The sequence below is a fragment of the Sporothrix brasiliensis genome, assembly GCF_000820605.1.
Source record: "Sporothrix brasiliensis 5110 chromosome Unknown Cont21, whole genome shotgun sequence".
NCBI classification, from domain to species: Eukaryota; Fungi; Ascomycota; class Sordariomycetes; order Ophiostomatales; family Ophiostomataceae; genus Sporothrix; species Sporothrix brasiliensis.
Window position 1 is genome coordinate 435,807 of NW_024467140.1, and position 27,540 is coordinate 463,346.

Sequence of the window (27,540 nt, forward strand, 5' to 3'; positions counted from 1 at the left end):
AATTACAAACGAAGAACAAGTGAAACGAGAGGACTGTTGATCGGAAGATCAGATGGCAGAAAACAAAACAGAAAGAAAGAGAACAAAAACGAGTGAAGTGCCTCAGAACATGCCGGCGAATGGTGTTTGAAAGGCGGTGGATGAGGTGGTCCGATGGCTGTATTGGCGAGGTCGGCGTCGGTGACGATGTTGGTGTCGAAGTCGATGGCGAGGTCGATGGCGAGGTCGACTGCAAAATGGATGCGTTTTGCTCGGGACAAGTTGGCGATGCGATTGTCGACGATGGGCGAAAGGGATGAGGAAGGAAAAAGACAAAAAAAACATAAAAAAAGAACGGCTGGCTGGGCCATCGGGCAAACAAAAACTATGAGAATTGGCATTAGATAACGACTTCGTTGAGACGACATGGCCGGCTTTGCCGCCTTGACAGCCAAACATACGCTGGAATGTGTTGTTGGGGACGACAAAGGGACGGCATTCCAACCTTGCGCAGTGGCAGACAACGGACCTTCGGGAGATGGGTTCGACGACTTTGTGCTGCTGTGGGGCCATATGACATTCCATGAGCTCTCAGTTCGTCCCGATTTTTTGTGCCCGAGGGAGCTGGGCGATGCTGGTCGTGACAGATGACATTTGCGATTGGGGTTGCCAAAATTGCCACTTTCGGTGTAAGTCGCGATGCAGTGAGGATAGCGCAATTTGAGTTGGACACAACTAAATGCACTGTTTTGGTGCTGTCATCCTCGTGGAATGGGCGAACGGTAGACGGCAATTTCGCAACACGGTCGGATCATCTCTGCTAGGCAAGCCTGTGGTCCACGTCAGATAATGGTGTGCTCTTTGAATCAACGAAGGAAGCAACTGAGCAAAGTCGAAAATATCCAAAAATATTCAAAACAATTCAAAATTGGAAAAAGTATGGTATCTCGTACAAGCAACGCCCTATTTCCTCCACCCCGGTCGACAACGGCATCTGCGATACCATGCAATGACAAAACCATGCAATGACAAACAAACATCAATACAAATGATGAGACGACAGAGGAGTTCAAAGACATAAGATAAAAGTAAGAGAGGTAAAACGGTAACCAAAGTACCAGAGTACCAAAACTAGATGGAAGGAGGGACGAGAAGCGAACGCACAGCGGCGAAAGATTGCGAAATATAAACCAAGAAAAGAAAGAAAAGGAGAAATGATAAAAACAATGTCGACCTGTCGACCACAAATTCGACTCCAACAGCAAACCGCCTCAGCTTTTTTTGCTGCCCGTACTCCACGACACCCGCCAACTACCACCGGTGCTTTCGGTGGCGGCGCATGTGGTTGTGGACGCGCGGCTTCACCGCAGCGGCCGGCGTCGTCGTGACTGTCGTCACCACCGTCTCCGGGTCCTCTGTGACATAGACAACCGTCTCCTCCCACAGAATCTCGGTCACCATGTTGCCATTGGTAATGTACTGCGTGCTGACCACGTTGGTGTGTGTGTCGCTGCTCAGCGTGCTGGGCGGCGGGGCCGTCACACTGCTGGGCGTCGAGGGCGAGGGCGAGGGCGGCGGGGGCGCAGGCGACGAGGCAAGCACGTGGTCCGAGTGGATGTTGGCCGCGACCTGCGCGTTGACGGCTGTGGTTGCGGCCGCATTAGGTGGCGACGAGGGCACTGGCGCACCGGCAGCGGCGCCTGTGGGGTTAGCCGCCTGGGCCACGACGCTGCCCGCCCCGAAACCACCGTCGAGGCCCAGCGTCGACGTAGGCTGGAACGACAGCGCGGGGTCGTATGTGTTGAGCATGGTGACGTCCATGAAGTTGCCAAACGGCGCGACGTTGCCCGGCAGGCTAGCGGCGGGGCCGGCGGTGTTGTCGCTGGCCACATTGTCGGGAATCTTGATCTTGCAGGCCTGGGCGTCGGACAGGGACTGGATGGTGAACAGCGGGCAGTCCGAGATCTCGCCCGAGGGATTCGTGCAGGTGTTGACGGCTTCCTGGAGGAAAGCGACGTCCCAGCCGGTCATGAAGTCGCCATGGTACGAAAAGCCTAGACTGTTAGGGGCGGTGGACGTGGGATCGGAGTTGGTATACAAGGGCTATACAAGGCTGCTTGCTTACCTTGCACATCGCCGTTGGAAATGACAAACTGGCCGGTGCGGCCAATGTAGGCCGCCGTGTTCCAGATGGTCTCGTAAAACAGACTCGGCAGTCGCACGGGGAAGTCGTCGGGGCAGTCGCCCGCCATCACCAGGTCCGGGTAGGCCACGTGCGACCGGTGGTTGGCCGAGTCCACGTCCTTGCCGTTCCAGCACGACGGGAACATGAGCTCAAAGCGGATGCCGTCGGGGCAGTTGGTGTCCAAGAACTTCTTGTCGGGGAAGAAATGGCGGTACAGCGACGCCTCGGGCGAGGTGCTGTAGTCGAGGCAGTTGAAGCCGAGGGCGCGCTGGGCGAGCTTGTCCTGGCTCGTCTGGTTGAGCGCCGCCCAGTTGGACTTGGGCGGGTCGGCCATCTCGACGTTGCCGGCCGTGAAGGCGCGGCGTTGGTTGTCGCCGGCAATCATGCGGAAGTCCTTGGGAAAGGCGGTGATGTTGTTGTTGCCGTTGCCCGTGTTGAGCAGGTAGTAGGCGAGCGTGCCGCCGACCTGCTCGACGAGCTCGTACTGGTGGGTGGTCGTGTCCAGGAAGTACAGGGCCGGGTGCCAGTACGACGACTTGTCCTCGGTCACCAGGCACGACGTGCAGTCGCTGGCCGTGATGTCGGCATACGTGGCGGACTCGCCGAAGCCACCGGAGCCCATGATGGCGTGCAGGTGTGAGGACGGCCCACCGGGGGATATGAGGGGGTCGATGCGGGCGTTGCCGGCCACGCCGCGGCACTCCATGCGCCAAAAGGCCAGGGCCGGCGTGATGGCCGCAGCCACGAGAATCGAGACCCGTGGGCTGACCATTGTCGGTATCGTTGGGAGAAAAAAAGGAGGTCCTGGATCGAACTGGTGATGTTTTTGGAAGGCGAGTTTCGAATTTCCGTATAAGGAAAGTACAGTCGAACAGTCGGACAGCCGTGGAAGGTACGATGCCGTCGTGACGGGGCCGCGAAGATTGTAGCTTCCTGATCGAGAAGGTAGAGGTTCCTGCCAAATGGGGATACACTTTATCTGAAGTCGTAGATTGGCGATAGTCGATATCGCGTTGTAGAGCTGAAAGGAGAGAATCAAGTGAAAGACGATGCGGTAAAAAACGAATGCGATCGACACGACGAAGCAGACAATGAGCGGGAGGACAGTATGAAGGCGGCACGTCGTACAGTCGCTGCTGACAATGAGCGTCCGAGAATACCAAAAAAAAAGAGTGGAAGTCGAAGTGAAGATGTTGAGATGTCAAGGGCAGTATCAAAAAAAAGCATCAACCAGCGAGCGAGTGCACGCGGCGAAGAAGACGAAAAGAGGGTGGGCAAAGGGTGCAGAAGGAAAGGCTTCAAAGAGAGAAAAAAGAAGGCGGAGGTCAAGAACAAAAGGGAACGGACGACAACGAGGGTGGTGACAAGGAAGCAAACGAGAAAGGGAGGACCTCAGGACCGCAGACGAAACGGGAGAGACTGGGGGGAGTGTGGAGAGACAAGACACACACACTCTGGAAGCAACTGACAACCGCAACGCCACTACAGAATATTTTGCATCCATTTACACGCTACACCACGAGTCTTACAGATCCCCGACGGGGACACTCAGTTCGGTGCAATGACTGACGCAACACAGACGCTCGTCCTATCGTGGGAACGGGGAGAGACGAGGGGATAAAAGGCAAGAGTCAAGCGTGGGTCAAGCGCTGGCTGGCTTCACCTCACACAAGCAATAGATTAAGGAACAGAGAGCCAAGGGGTTGCGTGTGTCGTGTTAGTGGTTAGTGCCTGTCAGGGGCTGGTTAGGGTACAGAGAGGGACAGGGGTGTGTCCCCTGGGACAACACGAGCGAGGGATCAAGAGAAAGGAAGAGAAGGTCTGTGGGTGGGTGATGGAGAGATCTGGTGGCTGAGCTTTGCAATGCTTTGGACTCGTTGCGGCTCGCAACTCTATTCTTTGCTCAGACTTTGGGTTGCGCACTTTGTGGCTTTTGCCTGTTGTCTTTTGTCTCTTGTTCCTTTTTTTGTATCGTGGACGGTCTGTGCGCCTCCATCGTGAGGTTGCAGATTTCATGCTCGATCCCGGGGTAGGGCGAAAGAGGACGTGAAATACGATACAAGTGCCGGAAGAAACTCTATTTGGATGGCGACGGCAACGACATAGAAAACAAAGTGCGCTGGCAGAAACGCGCTTTGTCGTCTCGTCTTTCACTCTCTTTTCTCTCCCTAAATAGGAGCTCAGGATCGACGGATTCCTCTTGTTAAAAAGGTGGATCGACGGACTTCGCCCTGTCCTTCACCTCGAGCCGCAGAAGATCGATCCTAGATTTACAAGTGGTTCCAGGGTTCCCAGTAGCCAGGGCGGGCCGAACTTTGCGGATGAAAAGGCAAAAAGGCAAAGAGATGAGCGAAGGAGCCGTGGGCGAAGAATGCAGGCCGTTTGACGAGAGAAAGACCGTCAAGCCTCACGATGCCTCCCATTTGATCCTTGACCCTCCTCGCGTATTGTTGTCAGAGACTCGCAAACCGTCAGATAGAATGTCTCTGAGAGGAACACGGAAAGAAACACATCGGACGAGCCACGGTGCTGACATCCCATCTCATGCGTGTCTCTCACATCCCGTTGGCGAGCGTGGTTTGTCCAACCTTGCACGACAGAAGGACCAATCTCCCAGTTCGGCTTCATTCGCTGTCCCTGTCCGTCGTCACTGCTCCTGAGTCACGTTTGTCAAGGTCGTGTAGACGGGAAACGAAGTGAGCATAAAGAAGGAATAGAAAGACAACGCATGTTTCCCCGTTGAAATTCCCTCGCTCCTGGGGTCACCACCAGGTTTTTTTCTAGCCTGACGCGTGAAACAGACGGCGGTGCCAAGGGCCTGTCACACATGAAGGGTCTACTCGACAGAACTGTAGATAATCTGCCCAGCTGGCCGAGAGGCACAAGGCAAGCCCAGCATTCACGAAGCTTACGGCCGCCGACGTAATGACAGCGGGAGGGGCGTTCTGCCACATTCCAGAGAGTGGAGGGGATTGTCGGTTGTGTACATCGTACGCAGTTTTTACGCCGCAGTTCAGAGTACCCTGTTGGAGGCAGAATAGACGACGCTGCTCAGGTATCCCTTGTTCGGTGAGTGGACAGACGCAGAGCAAGGGGAGGTGAGGTTGCCCAAAAACCAAGTAAAAAGAAGCTAAAGAACCAAGGAACTCCGTCAGGTTGGCGATGAAAAGACAGCAAGAATGCGACAAAAGGGCCAAGTTCGATGAGATTGCCCCCAAGAGTCCCAAGAACTTCCAAGAAGTCCCAAGCGATCAAAGGGGGGCCTGCATCAACTGGCCAGCCATACCCCTGTCCCTTGTGCCTTGGGCCCATCTCATTGGCCCTCTGTGACGCCTGTCTCTCCTCTCGTTGGCTGGTTTTGTGCCAGCACGACCCCTAGCCTGAAACACGTTTCGGGATCGATGCTGTGCAGTTGGCACTCTTTGCGCAGTCGGCGGGTTGTCAAAAGACTGTCATGAAAGAAAGACAGGCCTTCTGTGTCTTCGTGGAAGACTTTTGACCCTTGGCTGAGGCACGCCACTTTGATCTGTGTCTGCCCAATCCACGTCGAGAAGTGCAGTGCAGTTGTTCACCGGCGGCAGCACGAAGGTTGAGACGGCACGCCGCACTCTGCAGCACGCGCCGTGCCTTGCAGATTTCGACGCGGGACGAGACAGACAGATACATGCAGAGAAAAGACGAAAAAGGCATCGCAAAAGGGGAAAAAGAAAACAAAACAAAACAAAACACGCAAGAGAATAGAAAGCTAAAATCGAATGTATAAATTCGGTGGCTGGCACGGCTCGGCTGATCTACCGGCTGAAAAAGTCAAAAGGCAAAACTGAGGGAAGCTTGTGTCTGTCAAATGAAGCGCGGCCTGGTTTCCGTGGCGAGCAGAAACGCCTTGGGCCGGGGATGCAAACATAAATAAAGTGTCAAGAGACGGGATGATGCGCATTAGCAGGCGGGTGTGCCTGTGTGCCTGTCAAAGCTGCGTTAGGGGCAATGTACCTGAATCTCAGTGCTGTGCGCCGTATTAATAGGTACCTTTGTACTATTTCGTACAGGTCTGGGTGTCCAGCCTGTCTAATATTTCTTAAAAAAGTGTATGTCTGAATCAGTTATGAATACGATGCACCGAATCCTCTTTTATGGTCTCCTTGTTTCACTAATTTTCATTTAAATTTTCGTCTCCAGTTATGCAAACTCGCAATAGCCAGTGTACTTTAAAGTACCTCCGCATACATCAAAGTTGCCGTACCTGACATGACGTAGATCGACACGTGACCGCTCCGGTCCGAGGGGTTGAGTCCACCTGTTCCGAACATCCACATCCAAAGTCGAGCTACCCAACGGTCGACCTCACCGAACCCACAACAGTACGTCCGGTCGGCCTTTGACCTGCGACACAACCGAGCGCAGTCGAGCATTTGCCTTCTACACGTCCCACGCCCACCATGTCGTCCACCGCCCACCGCCGCCTGCTCCAGGAGTACCGGTCCCTGACCAATGGCCCTCCTGAAGGCATCACCGCCGGCCCCGTCTCCGAGGACGACATGCTGCTCTGGGAGGCCGTCATCCAGGGGCCCGAGGGGACGCCCTTTGAGGGCGGCGTCTACCCGGCCGAGCTCAAGTTTCCCAAGGACTACCCGCTCGTCCCGCCCACCATGCGCTTTGTCGGCTGCGAAGTGTGGCATCCAAATGGTACGAACCCCCCCCCCCCCCCCCTTTCACAACTACCTTCAACTACCTCCGAGGGAGTGGTTACTCTCTGCTGACGCTCCCTTACCCCCAGTCTATCCCTCCGGTCTTGTGTGTATCTCCATTCTGCACCCGCCCGGCGACGACCCCAACCACTACGAGCAAGCCTCCGAGCGCTGGTCGCCCGTCCAGAGCGTCGAGAAGATTCTGATTAGCGTTATGAGCATGCTGGCCGAACCCAACGACGAGAGCCCTGCCAACGTCGAGGCCGCCAAGATGTGGCGCGAGCGGCGGGAGGAGTACAATGCAAAGGTGCGGGCGAACGTGCTGTCGATGCTGGGGCTCTGAGCTCTGAGAGCCAGCCGCGGCGACCGTGGAGCGAAGTCTTGCAAGCATCGTCGCATCATATCCGTCGCACATCACAACCCATTCCGCTCCCATACCCGGTCAACTCGGAAGGCGCACGGCGTACGGCTACATTTCTTGGCATAGCGAAAGGGTCTGTCTTTATTTTTCGGTGTTCGGGTAATTTGTTTTTTCTTGTCTTTCCAATAAATAAATAAATATAAAAATCCATCTCCATCTTCTCTTAAACCGTGAATCCATAACCATGCATGTAATTCATAATGTCGCTCGTCAAAAAAGTCCCAACTCCACCGCTCCCCCGACATCTTGTTACATCTTGTTGTCCGCCTTGAACTTGTCCCAGGCCTCGTTGAGCGTCGCAAACACCGTCCCCGCAATCATCCGAATCTCCGTCGACGCGTCCTGCGGCAACTTGTCCGGGTGCGTCTTGCCAATCGCCCGCATGTAGATAATCTTGACCTTGTTCGGCATCACCAGCTCGTGCAGGCCCACCGGCTTCCACCCGCTGCCCTCCCACAGCACCCGCTCCAGACTGCCCAGCAGGGCCCGCAGATTGTCCTTTTTGCCGTCGCGCCACGCCGCCACGCGCGCGTCCACCTGGTCCAGCAGCCCCAGCTTCTCCGAGTCCTCGCGCGCCGCCGCCTCGTTGGCCGCCCGCAGCCGCTGCACCGCCTCAAAGTCGCGGCCGCTCGCCGACGTCGGCGTGGCCGTCCCTGCCAGTCCGCCAAGAGCGCTGCTGGCGCTGGGCCGTGCCGGCCGCGACACAGCAGAGGCGGCAGCGGCTGCCGCCGCTTTGTGAGTTGGCTTGGGCTTGGGCGCCAGCGCCGTCTGGCACCGTTGCCGTCCCGCAATCGCCGTCGCACCGCCCACGCCGCTCTCCACGCACTGCTGCCACACCTGCCCGGCCTCGCCCCACTTCTCCATCTGCTCCAGCGCCTCCGCCTTGCGCGTCATGGCTTTGCCGTACAGGTCGCGCAGGTCACGCGTGGCGCCCGTGCCGTCTTCGAGGCTGACCGACTCGCCCTCGCCCTTGCCGGGGCCAATGACGGCCAGCGCAGAGTCGGCGTCGGCCGCGGCCTGCCGCGGCTCGCCCGTCTTGAGTGCCGTCAGCGCGCGGTTGCAGTACAGCACCACCAGCAGCGGGTGCGACGGCGGAATGTCGGTCAACGACGCCGCGTAGGATGCATGTGCTGCCGCGTAGTCTCCCCGCTTGAAGTGGGCCGCTCCGTCGGCACGGTGCTTGGCCGATGCCTGGAGGACGAACGAGTTGACGGCCGGCACCTGGCGCGCGACCTTGGGTGGCCGTGGGCTCGGCGTGGCGCGCGGCGTTGGGCGGCCAGAAGCGCCCGCGCCCGCGCCCGCGCCCGTGCCCGCGGGCCGTTGTTGGGATGCTGCTGGCCGTTGTGGCAGAGCAGTCGAGTTGGACAGCAGGTCGCCTTCGGGCGGGGCGTCGACGTGTTTGCTGGCGGGCTCAGGGGCCGGAGACGCCGTCGCCGCCTTCCGTCGCCGAGCAGGGCTGACGTAGACTTGTGCGCTCTCTTCTTCAACCGCTTGCTTGGTGAGCCGTGCTCGCGGGTCAGAAGCACTAGCGTTCTGCTGCTGCCAACGAGGAACAGGGCTGTTCCGGCTTGGTGGCCCTGAAGCGAACCCACCAGCAGGCGACTGTGTCCGGGACGACGGGCTCTCGTTACGGTACCGTGGCTGCTCGGACAGGGATGCGCCAGCTGCTGGGGGCCGTGAGCTGTGCTGTCTCCGCTCGGGCCGTGCGCCCGACTCGAGCATCATGGCCTCGTCGGTGGCCGAGGCGGCCGATGCAGCCGTCCCAGTATGCCGCCGCCGCGCGTCGCCCCCATCGTGTGGTGCGCCCATGTGCTCCTGGCCCGCAGACCGCATCCACTTGGGCTGGGTGGGGTCACCCTCTTGTTGGAAGTCCTGCACGGCCTTTTGCAGCTGCTTCTGGCCCGTCTTCCACAAGGAGTTGGCCGTCTTGAGGAAGTTTGTTCCCATGGCCGCGGCGGTCTTGGCAAAGTCGCCATCGACAGAAGCAGCATGCGACCGGCCGTCGCCCGTGCCAGAGTGGCCACCCACCTCGGCGTCGCGCATCCACGCCGGGCCGCCTTGGTTCCGACTGCGGCTCGAAGTGCGGCTGGCGCCCTCCTCGGCCCGCAGCTGATCCGCACCACCACGGCCACCACCTTGCTTCACACCGGCCTTCTCCTTGGCTTGCCGATGTGCGTCGTCCAGCAGCCAGTTCACGGCCGCTTGCACGTCATAGCCCCGCCCGCTCCCAGTGAGGCCCCTTTGTGCATCCTCGGCACTAAACCCGTAATCCACCAGCTGTGCTACGGCGTTGTCGAACTTGGGGTCGCCCGTCTTTGTAAAGCCGCCGCCGCCGCCGCCGACGTCTGAGTCAGAGTCGGAGTCGGAGTCGGAAGGTTCAATAGGCTTGCCCGGCTCTGGCTCTCTCTGTCGCCGCTGTTGCTGCGCCTCTTGCCACCGCTGTGCCTCCGTCTTCCGCCGCACTTCGTCCACGGGTTTGGCCAGATCGCCGAGGAAATCATCGTCGTCGTCGACACCCCCGCCCGAAGTCGGCGCCGGTGCAGGAGGTGGGGCAGTCGTCCGTGCCTGCAGCTGATTCAGTCCAAACGGATCGTCGTCGTCCAACGTCAAAGTATTTTGTGTCGCGGTGCCGGTTCCGGTGCCGGTGCCGTTGCTCGCTATCGGCGGCTTGCCCCAGGCGCTGGGGTTGCTGAGGTCAAGAGCGGGCGTAGGGGTCGACTTGCCCGATGGGTTGGCGGCTGGCGGTGGAAAGTGGCTGGCCTGGTCAACTTTGGTGTCGGCATTGAACGCCGCAAACAGGTCATCGTCGCCGCTGCTGCCACCATTTAAAGGAGAGGCACCCCGCGAGATCGGGGCCGGTGGTGGTGCCAGCGCAGGCGATCCTGTGCGCGACGTGCCCGCCGAGCCGCTGCCGCCACGGCCCAGGATGTCAAAGAACTGCCCGTCGCCATAGTTGGCCTGTGTCTGCTTGCGCTTCTCATCCTCTTTGCGTCGCTTCTCCGCGTCAAGGCGCTCCTGCTGCTCGCGCAAGCTGAGGTTCGCCGGGTTCTTGTTGGCGCCGAAGTTGATCAGGCCGCTGAAGCTGTCCTGGCCGGGCTTCTGAGCCGCCGAGGGCAGCTGCCGGGCACCCACGCCAGCTGATGCTCCGGATCCTTGCGCCGAGAGATTTGATAGGGGTGTGTTGCGGCCCGAACCCGAGCCCACGCCGGGTGGCGGTGTTGGTCGTAGCGATGCGTAGGACGAGGCGGCACCAAAGGCCGCTGATTGGGCGGCGAGGGTCGGTTTGGGGGGGTTTTGCTTGTTCGTCGAGCTGCTGGAGGACCAGTCCAGGCCTGAGAGGTCGTCCATGGTCTACGAAAAACAGGTTCTCATGCGGTTGCTGAGCATTGATGTGTTGACGATAAAAGGAGCTGAAGTTGGCTGTGGTCGTTGTTTGGGGCATCCATAGCACATCGTGTTAATATGTGTCCAGGGGATAGCTCAAGCCACTGTGGGGCAATGTCACGTGTGACTTTTGTGTCTGCGCAACACCCAGGAGACAGCTGTGCACAACGTGTAAAATGGGGTGCAAGAGAGTCACGGACGATGGGAAGGTAAGCGTGTCAGAGGGATTGCCGGATACGATTTATTTTGGATTTTTGTTGAAGCTGTTGCAGCCGTTGCACCGACGGCCATGATGTCCATGGAGACAATTGTTGGGCGAAATCGGGGAAAGCCGCGCCTAAAACGGTAGCTCTGGCGGGGCCTGAACGCGGTAACTACGCCGTAGTGCGCTGTAATTGATACGCTGAACATCGGCAGCCCGGAAAAAAAGCTTCGCACCTCTCGTCTTTTGCCTCGCCATCTCTCGACATCAGCATAACACGCAACGGCCCCAATTCGCCGCCACGATGCCACCTCGACTGCGGCCGCGGCCGCTTCTGGGTCCTGGCCATTCTCTCTTCACAGCACAAGTCCGGCTAGCACGGCCTGCGGCGACACGATCATCACAGGCGTGTCTCTTCTGCTCGCTTCAACAACGCGCAGCATTCCAACCTCAAGCAGCACATGCACGCCTTGCCGGCAGACAGCAGTCAATAGCACGGCGAGGCGCATCGACAGCGACGGCAGTATCAGCTGCAGAAGCCGCGGGGCCTGTACCCGCTGTGGAAGAAGCGCCCGTCGAACCGCTCTCCAGGCGAACCTCGGCACAGATTCGCGCCGACCTCGCCGACACCCTCGGCGCCCTTCAGCAAGAAGCCGGCGCTCTCCTCAACATATCACGCCTCCAGCTGGCCATCCGCAGTCTGCAGCAGCCTGCCGGCCAGGAGTCCGTACGCGTTGCCATTCTCGGTCTCACCGGCGCGGCATCGACCTCCCCGGTCCAGGGAGGCAGGTCCGCCAAGCAGCTGCTGCGACTTGTCCTTGCCGACCCGTTGCAGGATGAGCAGGCATGGGAGGCCCAGCTTGCCGACCACGACCCAAAGAAGCCATTGATTGTGCGCGTACGGGGTGCGGCTGAGGGCGCCAACGGCTCGGCAGCGTCGGCAGCTGCATCAACACTAAACGTGCGCTTCGACAAGGACGAAGGCCTCACCGAGATGGAGGTTTCCTCGCCCGTCCTCAACGGAAACCAGCTCGAGTTCCTCGTCATGGAATCCTCGCTCGCCGTCCCAACACCACCGGCGTCTGCCACATCTGACCCGCTCGAAGGCACTACGGAGACGTTTGAAGAGACGGTGCTCGTGCCGGAGGTTGAGATTCCCACGTCGCAGGACGGCCTGCGCTTCACACCCGTCACGACGCCCGTGCACCAAGCCCTGGTCGTCGCCGACGGCCTACTGGGTGCAGCTGCGGTGGCCAACCTACCGCTCAGTGCCTACCCAGACGAGATGAAGGGTGCTGTCAACCTGCGTCTACCCGTACCTGAAGCTGCGGCCACAAACACGACCAGCCTTCCATTTACAACGTTCGACATTGCCACATCCTCCGAGGCCATTGCCCTCTTCCGCGCCAGCGTCGCCAACGCCAAGGCGTACGAGACGCTCTGGGTGCGCGGCGGCGTCTCCGAACTGAGCCGCTGGCTGCGCGACGGCGCCGTGCACCGCCCCGACGGCACCACTAAGCCGCCCGTGCGCCAGCTCGTCGCCTCCGTCCTCCGCAACGCGCTCGCCAGCATCCAGACCGCCGAGGCCAAGCTCGTCAGCGCGTCCACCACGTCCCAGTCCGAGGTGCCCGTCGCCCGCGCGTTCGCCTCGCTCGACACCGGCCTCGCCGACTGGGCCGAGTCAGCGCACGCTGAGCTGCAGACGCAGCTGGACCTGGCCTTTTCTGGTCGCCGGTGGCGCAAGCTAGGCTGGTGGAAGCTGTTTTGGCGCGCCGACGACGTGACGATGCTGTCGTCGGGCCTGGTGGCGCAGCAGTTCCTGCCCCAGGCCGAGCAGGATGTGGTGTTTCTGGCCGGGCGCATCGACGAGGCTGTGCGGCTGTCGGGACTGCGCACGTCAGAGGAAAAGGGAACCAGCGGCGCCATCGGGCAGTACCCAATCCCCGTCGTCGCAGTGGAGCCCACCGAGAACACGGCAGGCGCCGTGGAACTCCTCGCGTCCCCAGCGGGCCCCCGGACGCACTGGCCGACGCACATTGCCTTTACTCGCCGCTACTTGCTGGATGAGACCGTCCCTGCGCTGCAGGCGCTCGCACAGAGTCTTGTTTTGCAGACGGCCGGCACGTCCGGCCTGGCGACCGCTCTGGCTGTGCTGACGTACTTGTCGTCGTCGGGCGCCTACGAGGCCGGCGCCATCGCTGCCGTCGGTCTCGTGTGGAGCCTGGGCCGCATGCAGAAGAAGTGGGAGGCGGCACGGGCGTTTTGGGAGGGCGAAGTGCGCGAAGAGGGCCGCAAGGCCGTGCGGGCCGTGGAGGCGAGCGTGGCGACGGCGCTGGACGAGGCGCGCGACGCAGCTGTGTCGGGCGGCCAGGGCGGCGCGGACCGGCGGCAGCAGCTGAATGACCTTCGCAAGGCGCGGGCCCTGGTTGAGAAGGCCAAGGAAGAGCTCGCCCAGTTGAAGTAGACGGTACGGCCAGGGGCTTTCGCCGCACCTCTTAATTATGTTTTGTACCATATGATGTTCTTCATGTCGCATATTCTTTTTTTTGTACTTTTAGCAAACTACATTGCGCATCCTGCGGATTAGACAATGCACGACTCTGATGCATCCTTTCCTTTTTTTCGTCTTTCTGGCCGTGGCCCGATGGTGTGTAAATTTATTTCTTATTTTAAATAGCCCTTCCGTTTTGGTCCGTATCATGTCGAACGCCGTGAAATAACAATAACAGCAAAATATGCAAGAGCTTCAACATCCCGCTAAAAAGAAAAACACAAGTCCCCATATACATGTAGCAAGGAATGTACAGCCCGTCGGTGCTGTGCTTTCCGCAGCGTCCCGCTTCGCCTCACCTCACGTGCTGCCAAAACACCTTACCGGCCTCCTCGGCCGCCTGCCCGCGCACGGCTGACCGTTGCACGGCCACGCGCCAGACCAACACCCCGACCGCGCGCATTACGACTGCGGAACATGGGCGCGTTGCGGAGCATGTCGGGCACGATAAAGAAGCGGACGTGGGAGCCGCGGATGTAGACTTGTTCGAGGTGGGAGACGCGGCCGTCGCGTGCCGTGACCGTAATGTCCTTGAGCTGGACGTTCATGTTGTCCTCGGCTTCCAGCAGGCGGCCGCGGTAGGTCTGGCCGGACGTGATCTCGAGCGTGACAATGTGGCCCTGTGGACAAGACGGTTAGTTTTGCGGGACAGGATAGCCGAGCCGGGGAGACACGGGAGAGGCAAGACCAAACATACCTGGGCCTCATTGAGCAGCTTGATTGGAATACCAATCGTGGACGTCATTGTGTGTGTGGATGGAGGGCGTTGTTGTCGAGGAGGGTTGCTGTAGAGGAAATAAAGTCGTCGGTCATGGAGTCGGAGACGGAGGGGGAGCTCTCTGCAGCTTAGGCGGTTTGCCTGTCGCGTAAATTTCAGTGGCCAATGTTCGAGGCGCTGCGCGGAAGGCTGCGGACTAACCGTTAATCCGGCCCGACGTATCGACAGCCTCGTCGCAACGACACTCGATGGGCTGAAAATGGCGGTGCTTGCAAGGGCTACTCTGTTTTTTATCTGATGCGTTTCCTTTCAGTGACATTCTGTTTATTATGTACTTCTTTGATTGTTTACTTAAAAATAATAAACAGGTGTGAAACACTGGTGGTGCCCGTGTTGCCCTTTTATAACTAGGGGTATGTGATACTCTGATCGGAATAAAATAGTAAAATAGTAGCCTCACTACGTGTCCATGCATTTGCACAGCATGGCTGCAGACCTAGCAATAACCATGAATTTAACTTTTTTTTCTTCCTTTTTTTCTTTCTAAAATAGTATAAAATATTCCCAACTAATCTAATGCATGAATGCCTCAAAACTGCAAAGCGGACAATACTACACCTCTGACCCACACGTCGAGAGGCAGCTTGCCGCGCAATTTCCAGAGCACGTATTTTGTTTTTTCCTGTTTGTCGTCCTATCCGACAAACGCGCTCCGTGGAAGCAGGCCCCAGTTTCCACTGCAGCTGCACTTCCGCTGCTGCGCCAGCACAAATGTATAGCCTGGCCGAGATCCGGTGATGTCTTCCATAATCGACGTGCACCGAGCACAGCGCCGGTAGTACTCGGACGGTGCCGAGTGTGGCGGCAACGTGGTCGGATGACCGGCCGCATTGGCCGCACTGCTTCCGCTGGCACCGCTGGTGCTGCTCGTCGGCTTCAGCTCAACGCGCTTGAACACGTCAATGTGGGTATGGCGCGCCCGCTTCTCTTGCAGACTACGGTAGTCGTCCTCGACGTCAAGAATGCTATAGTCTGCAAAATACAGTTTTGCAGGGTCCGTGAGCGTCCGGAACTGACGCACGTTGGTATTGAAGAACTTGCGTAGTAGCGGCTGGAAATGCGCGGGCGGGTTGTTAGCGAGCAGCAGAGTCAATTCGCAGTGGGCCTGGAATCGCTTTGCTGCATTGTCCGTGGCCTGGTTCTGTCCCTGGTTCTGTCCCCGGTTCTTCGCTGCGGCACCGCTCTGGGCGGCTGCCGTGGATTGGTACGTGTGGCGAATGTCCTCACCCAGGGCCCACAGAAGTTTGTCAAACTCCTGGACCTTGATCAGACTGGAGGACGTGTACTGTTGCATCTTTTGATACGCCATGATGAGGGCAGGGCGGAGGGACGAGTTCCCGTTTGCGGCGCCCGTGGGCGTTTGCTGTTGCTGCTCATAGAACTTGGTGGCCCGGGACGATATCGAGTCCAGGTGCAGCAGGCGGCGGCAAGCAGCAGAGAGGAAGCCTCTGGTGGACGAGCAAAGAATGAGGTGCAGGGCAATCTCGTTCTTTTCAAGGAGATAAGGGACCATTTCGTTGAAGTTGTTCCCCGTCAGGAAAGACAGGAACTTGGGGTCGTCCAACAGGTTAAAGATGCAGTCGCACGTGTAAGCAAGGAAGTCAACCGCCCATTTCGCGCAGCCAGCGAGCGCATCGACGACATCTACATGTATCAGATCACGAGCACATGACAGAACTCTGGGAAGAAAGGGGCTATCCATATCATACCTGGCTCATCAAGCGGGTTTACCTTGAGGTTGCTTGGTGCGTTGCTGGAGATGGTGATCAAGATGACAATGTTGCGCATGTTAAGCGCCAACATGGAGAACTTCCCGTAGAACGACCGCGGCTTGAACTCGCCGCGGAAGCCGAGGTGGTTGAGGATACTCAGACAGAGATGCAGCGAATTGTTTCTGACCAACTGGTCGTGGTGAGCATCCTCCGAGTAGTCCACGTTGATCTTCAATATGCGCACAATCTCCATCATCCACTCGTAGGCAAATCCTGTTACGCAACGTGGTTAGCGAACGGGTGTCGTGTCGTCGGTACAATGAATAGTGAGCGCTCCCGGGACGCATACTTGGACGGTTGATGAACTGGCGAGCTGTTGCGAGTATGTCGTCGTACGAGATGATATTGGCAGACGAGGTAGAAACGGCCGTCGTGAGACCGGCAACTATAGCAGCGTAGTTTGCTGTATCGTGTCAATGTTGCTTCCCATGGATACATAATCGCAACTTGAAACACGTTTGGTATAACTCACGGTCCGGGCCTGTCGGTGCAAGATCCGGCCCTGTGTACTTGAGATTGTTCCACTTCACCTTGCCGTCCTCACACACCTGCGCAAAAGAGCAGTTTGTGGGCGACAGGACGGCAGCAAGGCAAGGCGTAGGGTCTGAGAACTGGAAGCCGGCATGCTGAAGCGACGCGATCCTTGCTGGGTTGGGCTCGTTGAAGACCTCCTCAAAGGTAAACCGGTCACGGTATTGTAGTGTTCCGTCACTGAAGAAGAAGCAGACAACCCGGCCGTGGTGCAGATTCTGGATAGAGATGATAAGCTTGTTGATGATAACGGGCGGCAGCTTGTTCAGCCGTGTGTGAGCTTGGCTGCCGGTTTGTGGGATGCTCTGGGTCGGCTTGAAGCCCAGCTGTTCGAAGGCCGGGTGCAGTGGTTGCGGTGGTGACTCGGTGACTAGCTCCCATCGGTCGACGATGCTCTGCGGCTCTGGGTGATAGCTGGCCGTACTTTGCGTGGGGAGGTATTCGCGGACAACTATAACAAGTGGCTGCGACCACTGGTTGGCACCAGTGGGAAGAGCCGAAGGTAGCATCTCGACGTGTGATACCAGGTCTGATGAGATGTCGAGCTGTGACTCCCCGCCACTATGCTGTAGCCAGGTTGTAACGGCTGTTGGCTTGTGCTGCAGCATAGGGTTCAACTGCTGGCTCTGGAGTGGTGCCTGTTTGTCCTGTTGTGACTGGTTCCAGCCGATAGCGGCTCGTACGACCTTTAGCTGGCGCGAGGCCGTGACCATGGCAATCAACAGCATGTCTATTCAGTGTCTCATGGTCAGTCTTGGCCCATCGTGGTGGGATAGAGTGTTCGCCGCTTACTCTTGTCCGTGCATATAGAAGCATGAGATGTCAGGTCGTCGGAGGATGTGATGTTTTCCAGCTCAATGCTTGTGTCTTGGACCAGATTGCTATTCTGGGAGAAAAGGAGCCGCAGAGTACCGCTGACTGTGACGCAAAGCAGGGCACTCTTGTTCGGGTTTGGGTGGTACGGTCCGGACGCATGGACGAGCGTTGTCTCGTAGCGGTAGCCGCTCTCCTCTCGGACGGCTGGTCCGTAGATGACATTGTACTGAGGCGCTGTCAGCGTCGATGATCAACATGAATAAAAATAAAAAAGGGGTACCACACAGCTCACCTGTTTGTTGGCGGGCACAATGGGCAGCCAGTAGCATCCGACCACGGCGTGCAGGTCATCGACTGGATCGGCTTCCCATGACCGCAGAGCAAATGGCTTGTTCAAGCTGGTAGAGAAAGCAAGTATGCTCACGCGACCGACGGAGTCAATGACGGCGAGCTCCGAATGGCCTGTCGCGGCCCAGGCAAGATGAACGATGGGACCGCCCGCAAACGTGGTTTGCGTATTGCTCGAACTGAACTGTGCATACGAAGTGGCCTCGCTAAGGGCCCAGGACGCATCCTCAGCATCGGTTCGCAAGTACCGAAGTTCGATGGACTGGCCGTCGGCACCAATGCTTGCAATGGTGCCTTGTTTCGACCAAGCAATTCGCCTAACATGTCAGCGGTGTCCTAACGCCCCGTGATGATCGAGGAAATACATACTGGTTGCATCCCCGAATACGCTGCTCGTCGATGCGAAGCTGGAGCTGCTTCGATGGTGGCCGATGCGACGGCAAAGACAGATCTACAGGACCACCAAACAAGTCGACATCGTCAACATCGACATCGCCGAGGCCGACCGGAACGTCGCCCGACATGCCTGCGATGCCGGACATGGCATCATCCAGGATGAGGGGGATGTCTTCGGCCATGCTGAGGTCCGAGAGCGCACTGTCGGGTATGTTGGATATCAAAAAAAGAAGAAAAAAAAGGAAGACGACAACGAAAAAGACAACGAAATACGTATGCAACAGGAAGTGTATGTAAAGCGTGACTCGGCGCAACGCAATGCTGGAAAGCCGATGCGACAGGGGATTAGCTGCTTCTCTCCGTTTGGCGATCTGTTTGGCGGACGCTAACCTGCGACACTGAGACAGCCCTTGAATTGTTTGGATACAGCGAAGAGGCGCTCACGATGATCCCCAATGGCGTCTATTGGAGTGCCGTGGCGGTTCGCTGGGTCCCGAAATGCATGTGGGCGCCTGGGTGTCGTCGAAGTTGTCGCCAGAGAAAGCTTAAGCTTGAACAGACGTCAGGGTAGCTCTGTGCACTGTGGAGGCCGCACCTGCCATTTGGCGGAGACTGGAGTTATACAGCACGATGTGGCTGATCCGCCACGAGCCACAACGACATCTACGACTCGAACACCGCACATGCCATTGGCTGACACTGGTCGCTTGCTGTGTCGCCTGTTTTGGGCAGGTGTGTCCAACCCTCAGCCCTGCACGCACGGCTGACGAAAGAATGGAAAGTGGGGCCAGCCGCTGCCACCCACCACTCCTTCTGGGTGCAGATCCCCACTCCCACCTTTGTCTCCGAAGCAACGCAAACTGCGGGCCAGTGGGCGTTTGCACTGCAGCGAATCACAGCGCATTTCGGCGCGGCCACCAAAGACACGCACCCAAAATCGACAGGACCACGAGGCAAGACAATGGAAGCAAGCCGTAAGCGCAGGTTCGAGTTGAACGTTTTGATGCAGCTCCAGTCAGCGGTTTCGAACATACGACAAAAGAATACCGAATAATAGACCCTCGCTCGAGACGATTTGGTGTGACGATGATGGTATTACATGTTCCTGGCTGTTGATGAGACTTGACGAATTATTCCAGAGAGGATCTGTGTGAGGATGACCGTATTGCGGCTTGTAGGCGGCTTGTAGGCGGCTTGTAGCGGATTATTCACTATTCACTTAGCCGATCGGATGATATCAGGAGTGCTCGCATGTCGCACGACAACGCTACTTCCGAGAAGAATACTTCGTAGGCGAAAGGGACATACAACCGCCGCGCTAACGACGTCAAAAGGAGGCCAATCCGGAAACCCAGCAGAAGGACGGCCGGGCAACATAGACGCAACTCATCGAGGACAAGAGAGCCATAATGCCATGCTATTATGTGCATAGATGCTCGAGAAGGAAACATCAGAAAGCAACAGATTCTTGTAAATTCAGACACGGCAGGGCAACGGAACCTGGTCCCAGAAAACCCACGCTTGCCTTGCACAGTCTCCGCCTCTTTTGCCATCTCCATCGCTGGCTCGTTCCTGCCAGGAGATCGTTGTTGTTTTGCTCCGTTTATTTTGCCCTTCCCCATTGTTATTGTTTGTCTAGTGCGTGCTCTTTCCCAGTCGTTCCCCCGCCGTCCGCCCCTGCCGCTACGGTATCTTACTCTCTGCCGCGAGCCGCACGTCTTTCTGGCGTGACCCTTTTCGTCGTCCTCTTCGCACGTCTTGATTTTGGTCGTTCTCATCCGCATTGGCCGCATTTTTGGCTCTTGGTCGGGCCCGTTCTTTGACCCCGTTTCTCTCACTTTTTCTCGCACGTTGCAGGCCTCGCCCATCGCCCTTTCTGTCAAATATCTTACCTCGCCCGCTCTTTCCTCACACTTTCTCCCGTCGCTTCCTCAATTTCTCCCCCTTTCCTCTCATTTCCTCCCAAACGTCGACAAAACAGGAAACGACGACCAACCAAATCACGACGATCGAGAACAGAAGGAACCAGGCTAAAAATCTGCAGAAACCCAACCGCCGCACGCAGAACAAAAACGCATTGAATCATGACATAAACCAGCCGTTTTCCCACTCAGTTGTGCTTTTCGTTTCTATTTGGCCCTCTTTGGGCCATTCGCTCCTTGCCACTACCTACTATTCCCCTTTCTCCTACGCTTTTATCCATATCGCTCGTCTTCGCTCCCTCCTCCCTAGCCAGGCTCATTTCCCTGTCCCTCGCGCTTTCCTTCTTCCGATTGTTGAAGGCAGCCGCTCCTGCTCGTTTCGACGTGCTTCTCGCTTCCTCCTTCCCCATCCTCCACCAGCTTCTCGTGACCTCCTTTTCGTATGTTCCGCACACATCCCCAGCCGCCATGGACAACTTAATAGCCTCTCCGGCGTCGTCGCCGGCATCACCACCGACCCTTCGCCCGCCTCGTGAGACGTCATCACCGCCATCATCGCCGCTCTCCGAGTTCTCAAAGACCCCATCACCGCCTTCGTCGCCCTCCTTGCTTGCCTTGGACCCGTCTAAGCGGTATCCGTCGCCAAGCGCAACATCACAGTCGGGCGGTGCGTCTCCTCGCAAAATGGACCGCGATGGCGATGGCGATGGCGATGGCGACGGGCCACCGCCTGCGAAGAGGCGGCGCGTGCAGCCCCCTCCGAAGCGCCCACGAATGACGCGGCATCTCGACCTCAATGGTATGGCTGGCTCCGACGCCTGCGAAGAGGAACTGGGATACCTCATTCGGGCACTCCGCAAAAAGAAGAAGATTGTTGTCATTGCTGGCGCTGGCATTTCCGTCTCTGCAGGAAGTATGTGGCTTTGCGACCGTCCTTGTTGTTCTCCCCCCTTTATGCATGTTAACAAGCCCTTGTACAGTCCCCGACTTCCGGTCATCTACTGGCCTCTTCACCACCCTTCGCGGCCAGCACGGCCTCAAGGGCTCCGGCAAACACCTCTTCGACGCCTCTGTCTACAAGCACGACTCGTCTACCTCCTCCTTCCATTCGATGGTCCGCGAATTGGCCCACATGACCGATGCGGCCGTACCAACGCCTTTCCACCACATGCTTGCATCCATTGCGCACGAGGGCCGCCTCATGCGCCTCTATTCACAAAACGTCGATTGCATCGACACAAAGATGCCCCCGCTTGCCACCAACGTACCACTCAACGTCAAGGGCCCGTGGCCGACGACCGTCCAGCTGCACGGAGGCCTTGCGAAGATGGTCTGCTCAAAGTGCGGCCAGCTGGAGGACTTTGACGGCTCTCTTTTCGACGGCCCCGAAGCGCCAGCCTGCTCTCAATGCACTGTTATGGACGAGGTGCGCACAGCGGTTGCCGGCAAGCGCAGCCACGGTATTGGGCGTCTGCGCCCCCGCATTGTTCTGTACAACGAGTACAACCCCGACGAGGAGGCGATTGGCATGGTGTCGAAAGCGGATCTGCGCCGCGGCGCCGACGCTGTAATCGTGGTTGGCACGAGTCTCAAGATCCCCGGTGTGCGTCGTCTCGTCAAGGAGCTGTGCCACACGACCCGCAGCCGCCGCGACGGCTTTACGGCTTGGATCAATGTCGATCCCGAACCGCAGGGTGCCGAGTTCAAGGACTGTTGGGACCTCATCGTTCGCGGCAGCAGTGACGATGTCGCACGCTTGACTGGACTCCCGCACTGGGATGCTCCTGATGTGGGCAGCCCGAGCAGCTGGGGCGTTACCGGCGACGAGGACCTTGGCTCGCTGAAGCTGGAGGTCGTTCTAGAGGACCGCTCCCCAGCCAAGCCCCGTGCCAGCAAGGCCGGCGAGAAGACCACCAAGAAGGAGCCGAGCAGCACCCCGCGGAAGGCTCTTCCCAAACCACCTAGCAAGGCCAAGATTCTGACCAAATCAACATCATCACCCACCGCCGCCATGCCGACACCGATTTCGAGCCCGAAACCCGCCAGAAAGCGCCTACCCGAGGCCCGGCAGAGCAAGCTTCCGTTCCAGCAGGTCAAGAAGGGCGACAAGGCCGCCCAATCAAGCGCTGCGACCGAGAAGCAAAAGGACTCAAAGCCGCCCGTTGCCGTCAAGAAGGCGGCTGTGGCCTCGAAGCTACCTACGGCTGCCAAGAAAGAGCGCCATGCCCTCCCAGCCAGCAAACCGCAAGACCGCATCGTGGTGCAAGGCAAGGTCACGAAGGCCAAGAAGGAGGACAAGGCCCCAACGAAGAGTATTGCACTCACGTTCCGCGCCACGAAGCACATTCCTGCCTCGACACCTGAGGTCAAGAAGCGGAAGCCATTGCCATCTGGGAAATCAAAGGTCAATACCAGCGACAAGCGCGCCGGCTGCAATACGTCCGTTGTCGCGGCGGATGTTTCTGGGCTCTCCGACCTGTCCGACCTCTCGTCACCTCCGGAGAGCATCAAGCGTCAGTTGTCCGCAGACTTCTCGATGCTGCCGAGCCTGCGTGACAGCGCCGGCAGCAGCCCGCTCGCGCGCGACCGATATGTACTTGGTAAGGAGAACCGCTTTTCGGAAGACGCCATCCAGCGCGCTCTCGACGGTAAGATCCGGCAGCCGTCCTCCCTGTCACTCGAGCATCCCACACCACGCACTCCGCCGTCGTCGAGTAGCCGTCGTGGATCCGACGCCAAAACGATTTCGCCAGAGTCGATTCCCAACGGCATGACTCCTCTGATCGACTAAATATATCAGACATTGTCGACGTCACATCTCTCAGCGTGCACTCCCGCTACACTACTGCGCGGCATGTTGCACTTTTTAGACCTTGCTGTTTTATTAACATCATTTACCGGTGCTGAGAGACGGCATTACCTTCGTATTCTTTACATATGGGATTGGCGCTTGTATATATATTCGTATCCACTGTTCTTTGCTGTTCTGCCTACTACCAGGAAAGCCCACGAACTTTGGCATATGATTTTTTTGTTCATAGGGAAGGGGTTTGGCCCCCTTATGTATTTCGTTATTCGGGGAGTTCACTTGGCGTTGCATTTAGGACCTTACCGCGGTACCTTTTCTCTTTTTGGTTTTGTTTCTTCATGTTTTGCTACTGCATGTGGGCGCACGTAGCACAGGGCGGTGCGACGGCTGCATAATACCACTTCATTTTGGTGTTCTGGACAATATTTGCATCGCAGGTGATTCTTGGACAATCTTGGTTCATTTATATAGCGTGCATCGTTTCTCGTTCTTCGGGGTTTCCGGCCCCATGTCAATGCGCCATGATATGATCGTCATGTGTGACTACGCTTCCGTTCCCGTCCACCGCCTCCATGGCCAGCAGCTCGTTCACAAAGTCCCGGAACCCGCCCTTCCGCTTCGTCCACAGTGTCCCGTCCTCCAGCACAATCGTGATGCTGTGCGCCGTCGCCGCCACGCTGTGCAGCAGCACGCCTTCTCGGCCAATTATGCTCATTATATGGGACAGGAGCACGGCCATGGGCTTGGTGCGCACGGCGCGCGACGTGCCGGGGGCGTTGGTGTGCAGGTTGTGGATGACAATGTCGACCTCCTCCCGCGGTGTCGAGCAGGGCGTGGCGGTGGTGCGGCCGGCTGTGGTGCTCGTGTTGGCCGGGAGGAGACCGCCAGCAGGGTGAGGCGGGGCCGTGGTGACGACAGGGTGGCGAGGGATATTGTCGCGCGGCTGCGCGATGCTCCTCACCGGCGCGCGCGGGATGGTAGGAGGAGGGACCATGGAAGCGGGTACTGCGTGAGCCGGCACCTGGGTCCCCTGGGTTGTGTGCAATGCGGCGGCGGCCGCGTTGGGTGCTGCACTGCCTGCTGCAATATCGTGGGCTGCACGAGGAGCAACCGGTGCGTACCCTGCAGTTGCAACTGGCGGATGGTAGGACCTGGCGCTAGGGGATTTGGCTCTACTGCGACGACGGTCGATCTTTTCTTGGGGCGCGGTCAGGTTGTGGACGAAAAGGGAGAGGAGTCCCCGGGACGTTTTTCTCGTGGACTCTTCCTCCGAGTCGACACCATCGCTGTCGTCCATGTTGTATGTGTGCTTGCTTCGGGACCTGCTTGAGTACCGGTCGTTATGCCACGCGTTTCCCCTGCACCCACGGCGGTCAGAGCCCGAAAGCTCGCCATGTTTCGGGGCGACAGTGCGAGGCATGGCTGCAGGTGTCTCGTAGACGTTTTGGACAAGACTTTTTTCGAAGACGTGCACGGATTTGAATACACAGAATTTCGTGTCGTAATGGCCAATGCGGAACTTTAAAAAGGGGAAACCATCTTCCTAGGAGGACCTTATAAACGGGACGCATCCCATTTCAAGACGTCGCCTCATTTGGGTGTATCTGTGAGACAGACGCCGCAGAGGTGGTGTGCCTAGATGTGACATTCAGTTACATTGGCCGCGGGAGGAAGGCTGTGTATGTCGAGTGTGCCAGCCTCATTGCATTCATTGGTGCGCCGTAAAGTCGAAAGTCGATTGGATCGGCAGGGTATAAACCTTGAAAGGTATTTGGAATATGTTGGCAAGCCTCGGCGTGCACATGCACCGAAAAGGCGAAGTCGAATGAAGCCATTGTACGACAGCATCGCCGTCCGTTTGTGGCGGTGATGTCGGCCGGTTGTGTAAGTGCTCGATGCAGCCGGTGTATTTAGCGACTTTTGCTTAGCCCTAGACTCTGTCTGTTCGGCGTAGCGGCGATGGGTCAGCTTGCTCTTAATTTTCACCTCCATTGAATCACCGTTTCACCGAATTTCCCTGTGTTCTCCCTTCACAACCCATCTCCCCCAATTGGCGCCACATCTGTGCAGCAACCTCGTTTACTCGCATCCACATATGCACAATGTCCCAACCCACCGCTTGGGACGTCCAGGCCGCCATCGGCGAGCCCCGCGCCGTCATCCGCGTGCGCAGCCTGCAGGCTACCCTTGGCCCCGGCGCTGGGCAGGACGCATGGGGCCGTCACGGCCGGCCACAGCCTGCCGTGCTCTCTGCCGAGGCCGTCTTGGCGGCGCCGTTCCCCGAGGCAGCCAATACCGACCAAGTAGCCGGCGACACGGTTCATTACGGCACGCTGAGCAAAGCGGTTCTCAAGAGCCTGGAGCGCTGGGACGAGGAACGGCCGCCCGCTGGTCTGCTCCACGTTCTGGATGGCCTTTGGATTGACCTGGCAGGCCGGATGGCCACGGGCGCAAAAACAAGCTCGCCAGACGCGCCGTCGCAGGACCCGTCGCAGAACCCGCCCCTCCTTTCTGCTTCTGTGGTGCGCAGCCTCTCGGTGACGGTGCTCTTGCCCAAGGCCACACTGGTCGGCGAGGGCGTGTCGCTGACGTCCGCGGGCGTTTTGGCGCGTGCAGCCAACGGCATAGCCCCGATCGCTTCCAACACATTGCGGCTGCACCGGCTGCGCGTGCCCACACTTGTCGGCGTGCATCCCCACGAGCGGACGGCCAAGCAGGCCGTTGTGGCCGACATTGCCCTCGACCGGTTTACCGAGTACGAGGACGTGTACACGCGGCTTGAGGCCTTTGTCGTTCAGATTCTGGAGACGTCGGAATTCGAAACGCTCGAGGCCCTGGCGACGCACATTGCACGCCTGATTCTGCTGAGATTCCGCCCAAACGGACCGTTCCCAGGGCCCGACCTGCCTCCGTGGTACGTACACGTGTCGCTGGAGAAGCCGATTGCGGTCCCGTCTGCAGATGCGCCAGTCGTCGAGGTGCGCATGGGAGCGGAGCATTTGTGAGAAAGGGGCGTTTCTCCCTCTATTTTTACTTTTTACTTTTATCCCACTACGGGTTGTCATGCGTTGTCGTTATCCGTGTCTATCTATCGATCTGTTTTCTATGGCATGCTATGATCTATCGTTTATCCCTTGTTTGTTGGTGCATCTACTGTCCGTCCCCCTCCAGCCGTTTGCTTAGCGGCACGTCGCCGTTGGTGATGCGCGCAACAAACTCGACCGGCGGGTCAAACAGCATGACGTGAAAGTGCTCGACCAGCAGCACGGATTTGAGCGACCGCCAGTTCTTGAACCAAATTACGCTGTCCGCTGGCAGAGCTGCACGGAACGTTTGCTGGACATACGCCTCTATGGCAGCGCGCGCGTCGTCCGTCAGGTCGCCTGTTGTCGGGTCTTCTGGCAGTGGGAACTTGGTCCACACAACCAAGTGCACGATGCGCTCGTCGAGGCCATACGGCCAGTCGTTGCACAGAATTTTCACATCGCTACTGTCCGAAAAGTCGGGGATGCTGCCGTGGCCCGTTGCTGCCTCAGCGGTCACCCTCGCTGCGAGCTCCTCCGTCGTCCAGTGCAGCCGCTCCCGCAGCACAAAGTGGACAGCGCTGCCGTACTTCTCCTTAAGGCCCCAGCAATACTCTAGGTAGCGGCGCAGGGCAAGCGGTGTGCGTTGAAACGTCTGCAGCTGGTTGGCGGCGATCACGGCGCGCACCTCGGGCCACGACATGAGGGCAGAGTCCTCCTGGCGCGTGCTAATGATACCCCTGTCCTTGGCATTGATGTTGAGCAAGAAGTCGGGGCATGTAGCCGTGCGTTGGTCGACGGGGATATTGACCTGCCAGTATGGCAAGTCTTCGGACGACGGTGGGGACGTCATGTTGGGGAATATGAAGACAGAAACGTATATAAATAAGCGAAGCCCGTTGGCAATTGACGATGGCGGGCGTCTGGCGCGAGAGGCGGTCTAGTTTGCCCGTGACAAGGTGAACGTGTTCGCAGGAGGTGGTACTATGCGAGGGGCGATTTCGGCTGCCGTGAAAAAACCGCACTGCCGGCCTGTAAAATCACGTGTGGAGGCCCGAGAGCCACATACGGTCCACCACGACACGAGACTGCTCAATTAGGCCGACAGCTTCGTCGGCGACTCGACCATCCGCCGCTCTGGTATACTTCTTTGCGCTGGGTTGCTGTGAGCAAAGTATCCGGGTTGCAATTGGTTCATGGCCTTATTAGCTTGGTCGCCCCCGGTTATGTTGGTGTTGCTATTTATTTCGTGTAATTCCCTGTTTTTCTGCTTCTGTATCTTCACGTCTTGCGGAGTATTCTGTGCCCTTCCGCATTTGTTGCTTCCCGAAAAGTTGCGGAAGGGACAGCCCGAGAATGCAACGGAGCGAGGCGGCCCTCCCCGCCAAAAGAGGAATTGCCTATTTCGGAAGGACCGGCGCAGCTCCAGCTCAGGGCCCAAACGTCACCCCATCATGGGAGGGTTTGAATAATACAGACATCCGCTCTAGACGCCAAAGCTCGCCGAACAAATTACGCTACCAGAGATTTGGGTAGACAGAGCCGCACCAGGTCGCCGGGTTACGGGCCTCTGTATCACGGGCCCACGAACCGTCTCGCCGAAATAGCGGCGAATAGGTTCGTTTCAAATATACAGCAGTGGTCAGTCTTGTTCATGCCGCACAGTAGCTACATGCTTCGTGTTGCCACTCCGTCGCCAATTGCGGTAGCATTATCCAAGGGATCACCGTGAATGTTT

The 27,540-nt window shown here is 58.1% G+C and overlaps 10 protein-coding genes across 10 annotated transcripts; 5 read left to right on the top strand and 5 right to left on the bottom strand.

Moving 5' to 3' along the window:
• Positions 1-405: 405 nt before the first annotated feature.
• On the top strand, positions 406-630 carry SPBR_05443 (uncharacterized protein; the record flags this gene model as incomplete). Its single annotated transcript, XM_040763718.1, has 1 exon — positions 406-630. The coding sequence occupies one exon, from the start codon at positions 406-408 to the stop codon at positions 628-630; it is 225 nt and encodes a 74-aa protein (XP_040615174.1).
• A 660-nt stretch (positions 631-1,290) lies between these two features.
• On the bottom strand, positions 1,291-2,936 carry SPBR_04911 (wsc domain containing protein; the record flags this gene model as incomplete). The annotated part of the gene is made up of 2 exons (XM_040763188.1): positions 1,291-2,033; positions 2,105-2,936. 2 exons carry the CDS (start codon positions 2,934-2,936, stop codon positions 1,291-1,293), a joined length of 1,575 nt encoding a protein of 524 aa, XP_040615175.1.
• A 3,664-nt stretch (positions 2,937-6,600) lies between these two features.
• On the top strand, positions 6,601-7,192 carry SPBR_05339 (ubiquitin-conjugating enzyme E2 G2; the record flags this gene model as incomplete). Its single annotated transcript, XM_040763616.1, has 2 exons — positions 6,601-6,847; positions 6,939-7,192. The coding sequence occupies 2 exons, from the start codon at positions 6,601-6,603 to the stop codon at positions 7,190-7,192; spliced, it is 501 nt and encodes a 166-aa protein (XP_040615176.1).
• A 327-nt stretch (positions 7,193-7,519) lies between these two features.
• SPBR_04628 (uba ts-n domain containing protein) lies at positions 7,520-10,618 on the bottom strand (the record flags this gene model as incomplete). The annotated part of the gene is made up of 1 exon (XM_040762905.1): positions 7,520-10,618. One exon carries the CDS (start codon positions 10,616-10,618, stop codon positions 7,520-7,522), a length of 3,099 nt encoding a protein of 1,032 aa, XP_040615177.1.
• Positions 10,619-11,160: 542 nt separating this feature from the next.
• On the top strand, positions 11,161-13,320 carry SPBR_04751 (uncharacterized protein; the record flags this gene model as incomplete). Its single annotated transcript, XM_040763028.1, has 1 exon — positions 11,161-13,320. The coding sequence occupies one exon, from the start codon at positions 11,161-11,163 to the stop codon at positions 13,318-13,320; it is 2,160 nt and encodes a 719-aa protein (XP_040615178.1).
• A 407-nt stretch (positions 13,321-13,727) lies between these two features.
• SPBR_05400 (small nuclear ribonucleoprotein D3) lies at positions 13,728-14,152 on the bottom strand (the record flags this gene model as incomplete). Its single annotated transcript, XM_040763677.1, has 2 exons — positions 13,728-14,027; positions 14,105-14,152. The coding sequence occupies 2 exons, from the start codon at positions 14,150-14,152 to the stop codon at positions 13,728-13,730; spliced, it is 348 nt and encodes a 115-aa protein (XP_040615179.1).
• Positions 14,153-14,819: 667 nt separating this feature from the next.
• SPBR_04598 (uncharacterized protein) lies at positions 14,820-18,230 on the bottom strand (the record flags this gene model as incomplete). The annotated part of the gene is made up of 7 exons (XM_040762875.1): positions 14,820-15,829; positions 15,895-16,170; positions 16,247-16,360; positions 16,430-17,218; positions 17,281-17,530; positions 17,597-17,969; positions 18,022-18,230. The coding sequence occupies 7 exons, from the start codon at positions 18,228-18,230 to the stop codon at positions 14,820-14,822; spliced, it is 3,021 nt and encodes a 1,006-aa protein (XP_040615180.1).
• A 2,208-nt stretch (positions 18,231-20,438) lies between these two features.
• SPBR_04718 (sir2 family histone deacetylase) lies at positions 20,439-22,761 on the top strand (the record flags this gene model as incomplete). Its single annotated transcript, XM_040762995.1, has 2 exons — positions 20,439-20,883; positions 20,951-22,761. 2 exons carry the CDS (start codon positions 20,439-20,441, stop codon positions 22,759-22,761), a joined length of 2,256 nt encoding a protein of 751 aa, XP_040615181.1.
• A 529-nt stretch (positions 22,762-23,290) lies between these two features.
• Positions 23,291-24,076, bottom strand: SPBR_05260 (uncharacterized protein; the record flags this gene model as incomplete). Its single annotated transcript, XM_040763537.1, has 1 exon — positions 23,291-24,076. One exon carries the CDS (start codon positions 24,074-24,076, stop codon positions 23,291-23,293), a length of 786 nt encoding a protein of 261 aa, XP_040615182.1.
• An 805-nt stretch (positions 24,077-24,881) lies between these two features.
• On the top strand, positions 24,882-26,026 carry SPBR_05096 (serine/threonineeeee-protein kinase psk1; the record flags this gene model as incomplete). Its single annotated transcript, XM_040763373.1, has 2 exons — positions 24,882-25,780; positions 25,951-26,026. 2 exons carry the CDS (start codon positions 24,882-24,884, stop codon positions 26,024-26,026), a joined length of 975 nt encoding a protein of 324 aa, XP_040615183.1.
• Positions 26,027-27,540: the final 1,514 nt, after the last annotated feature.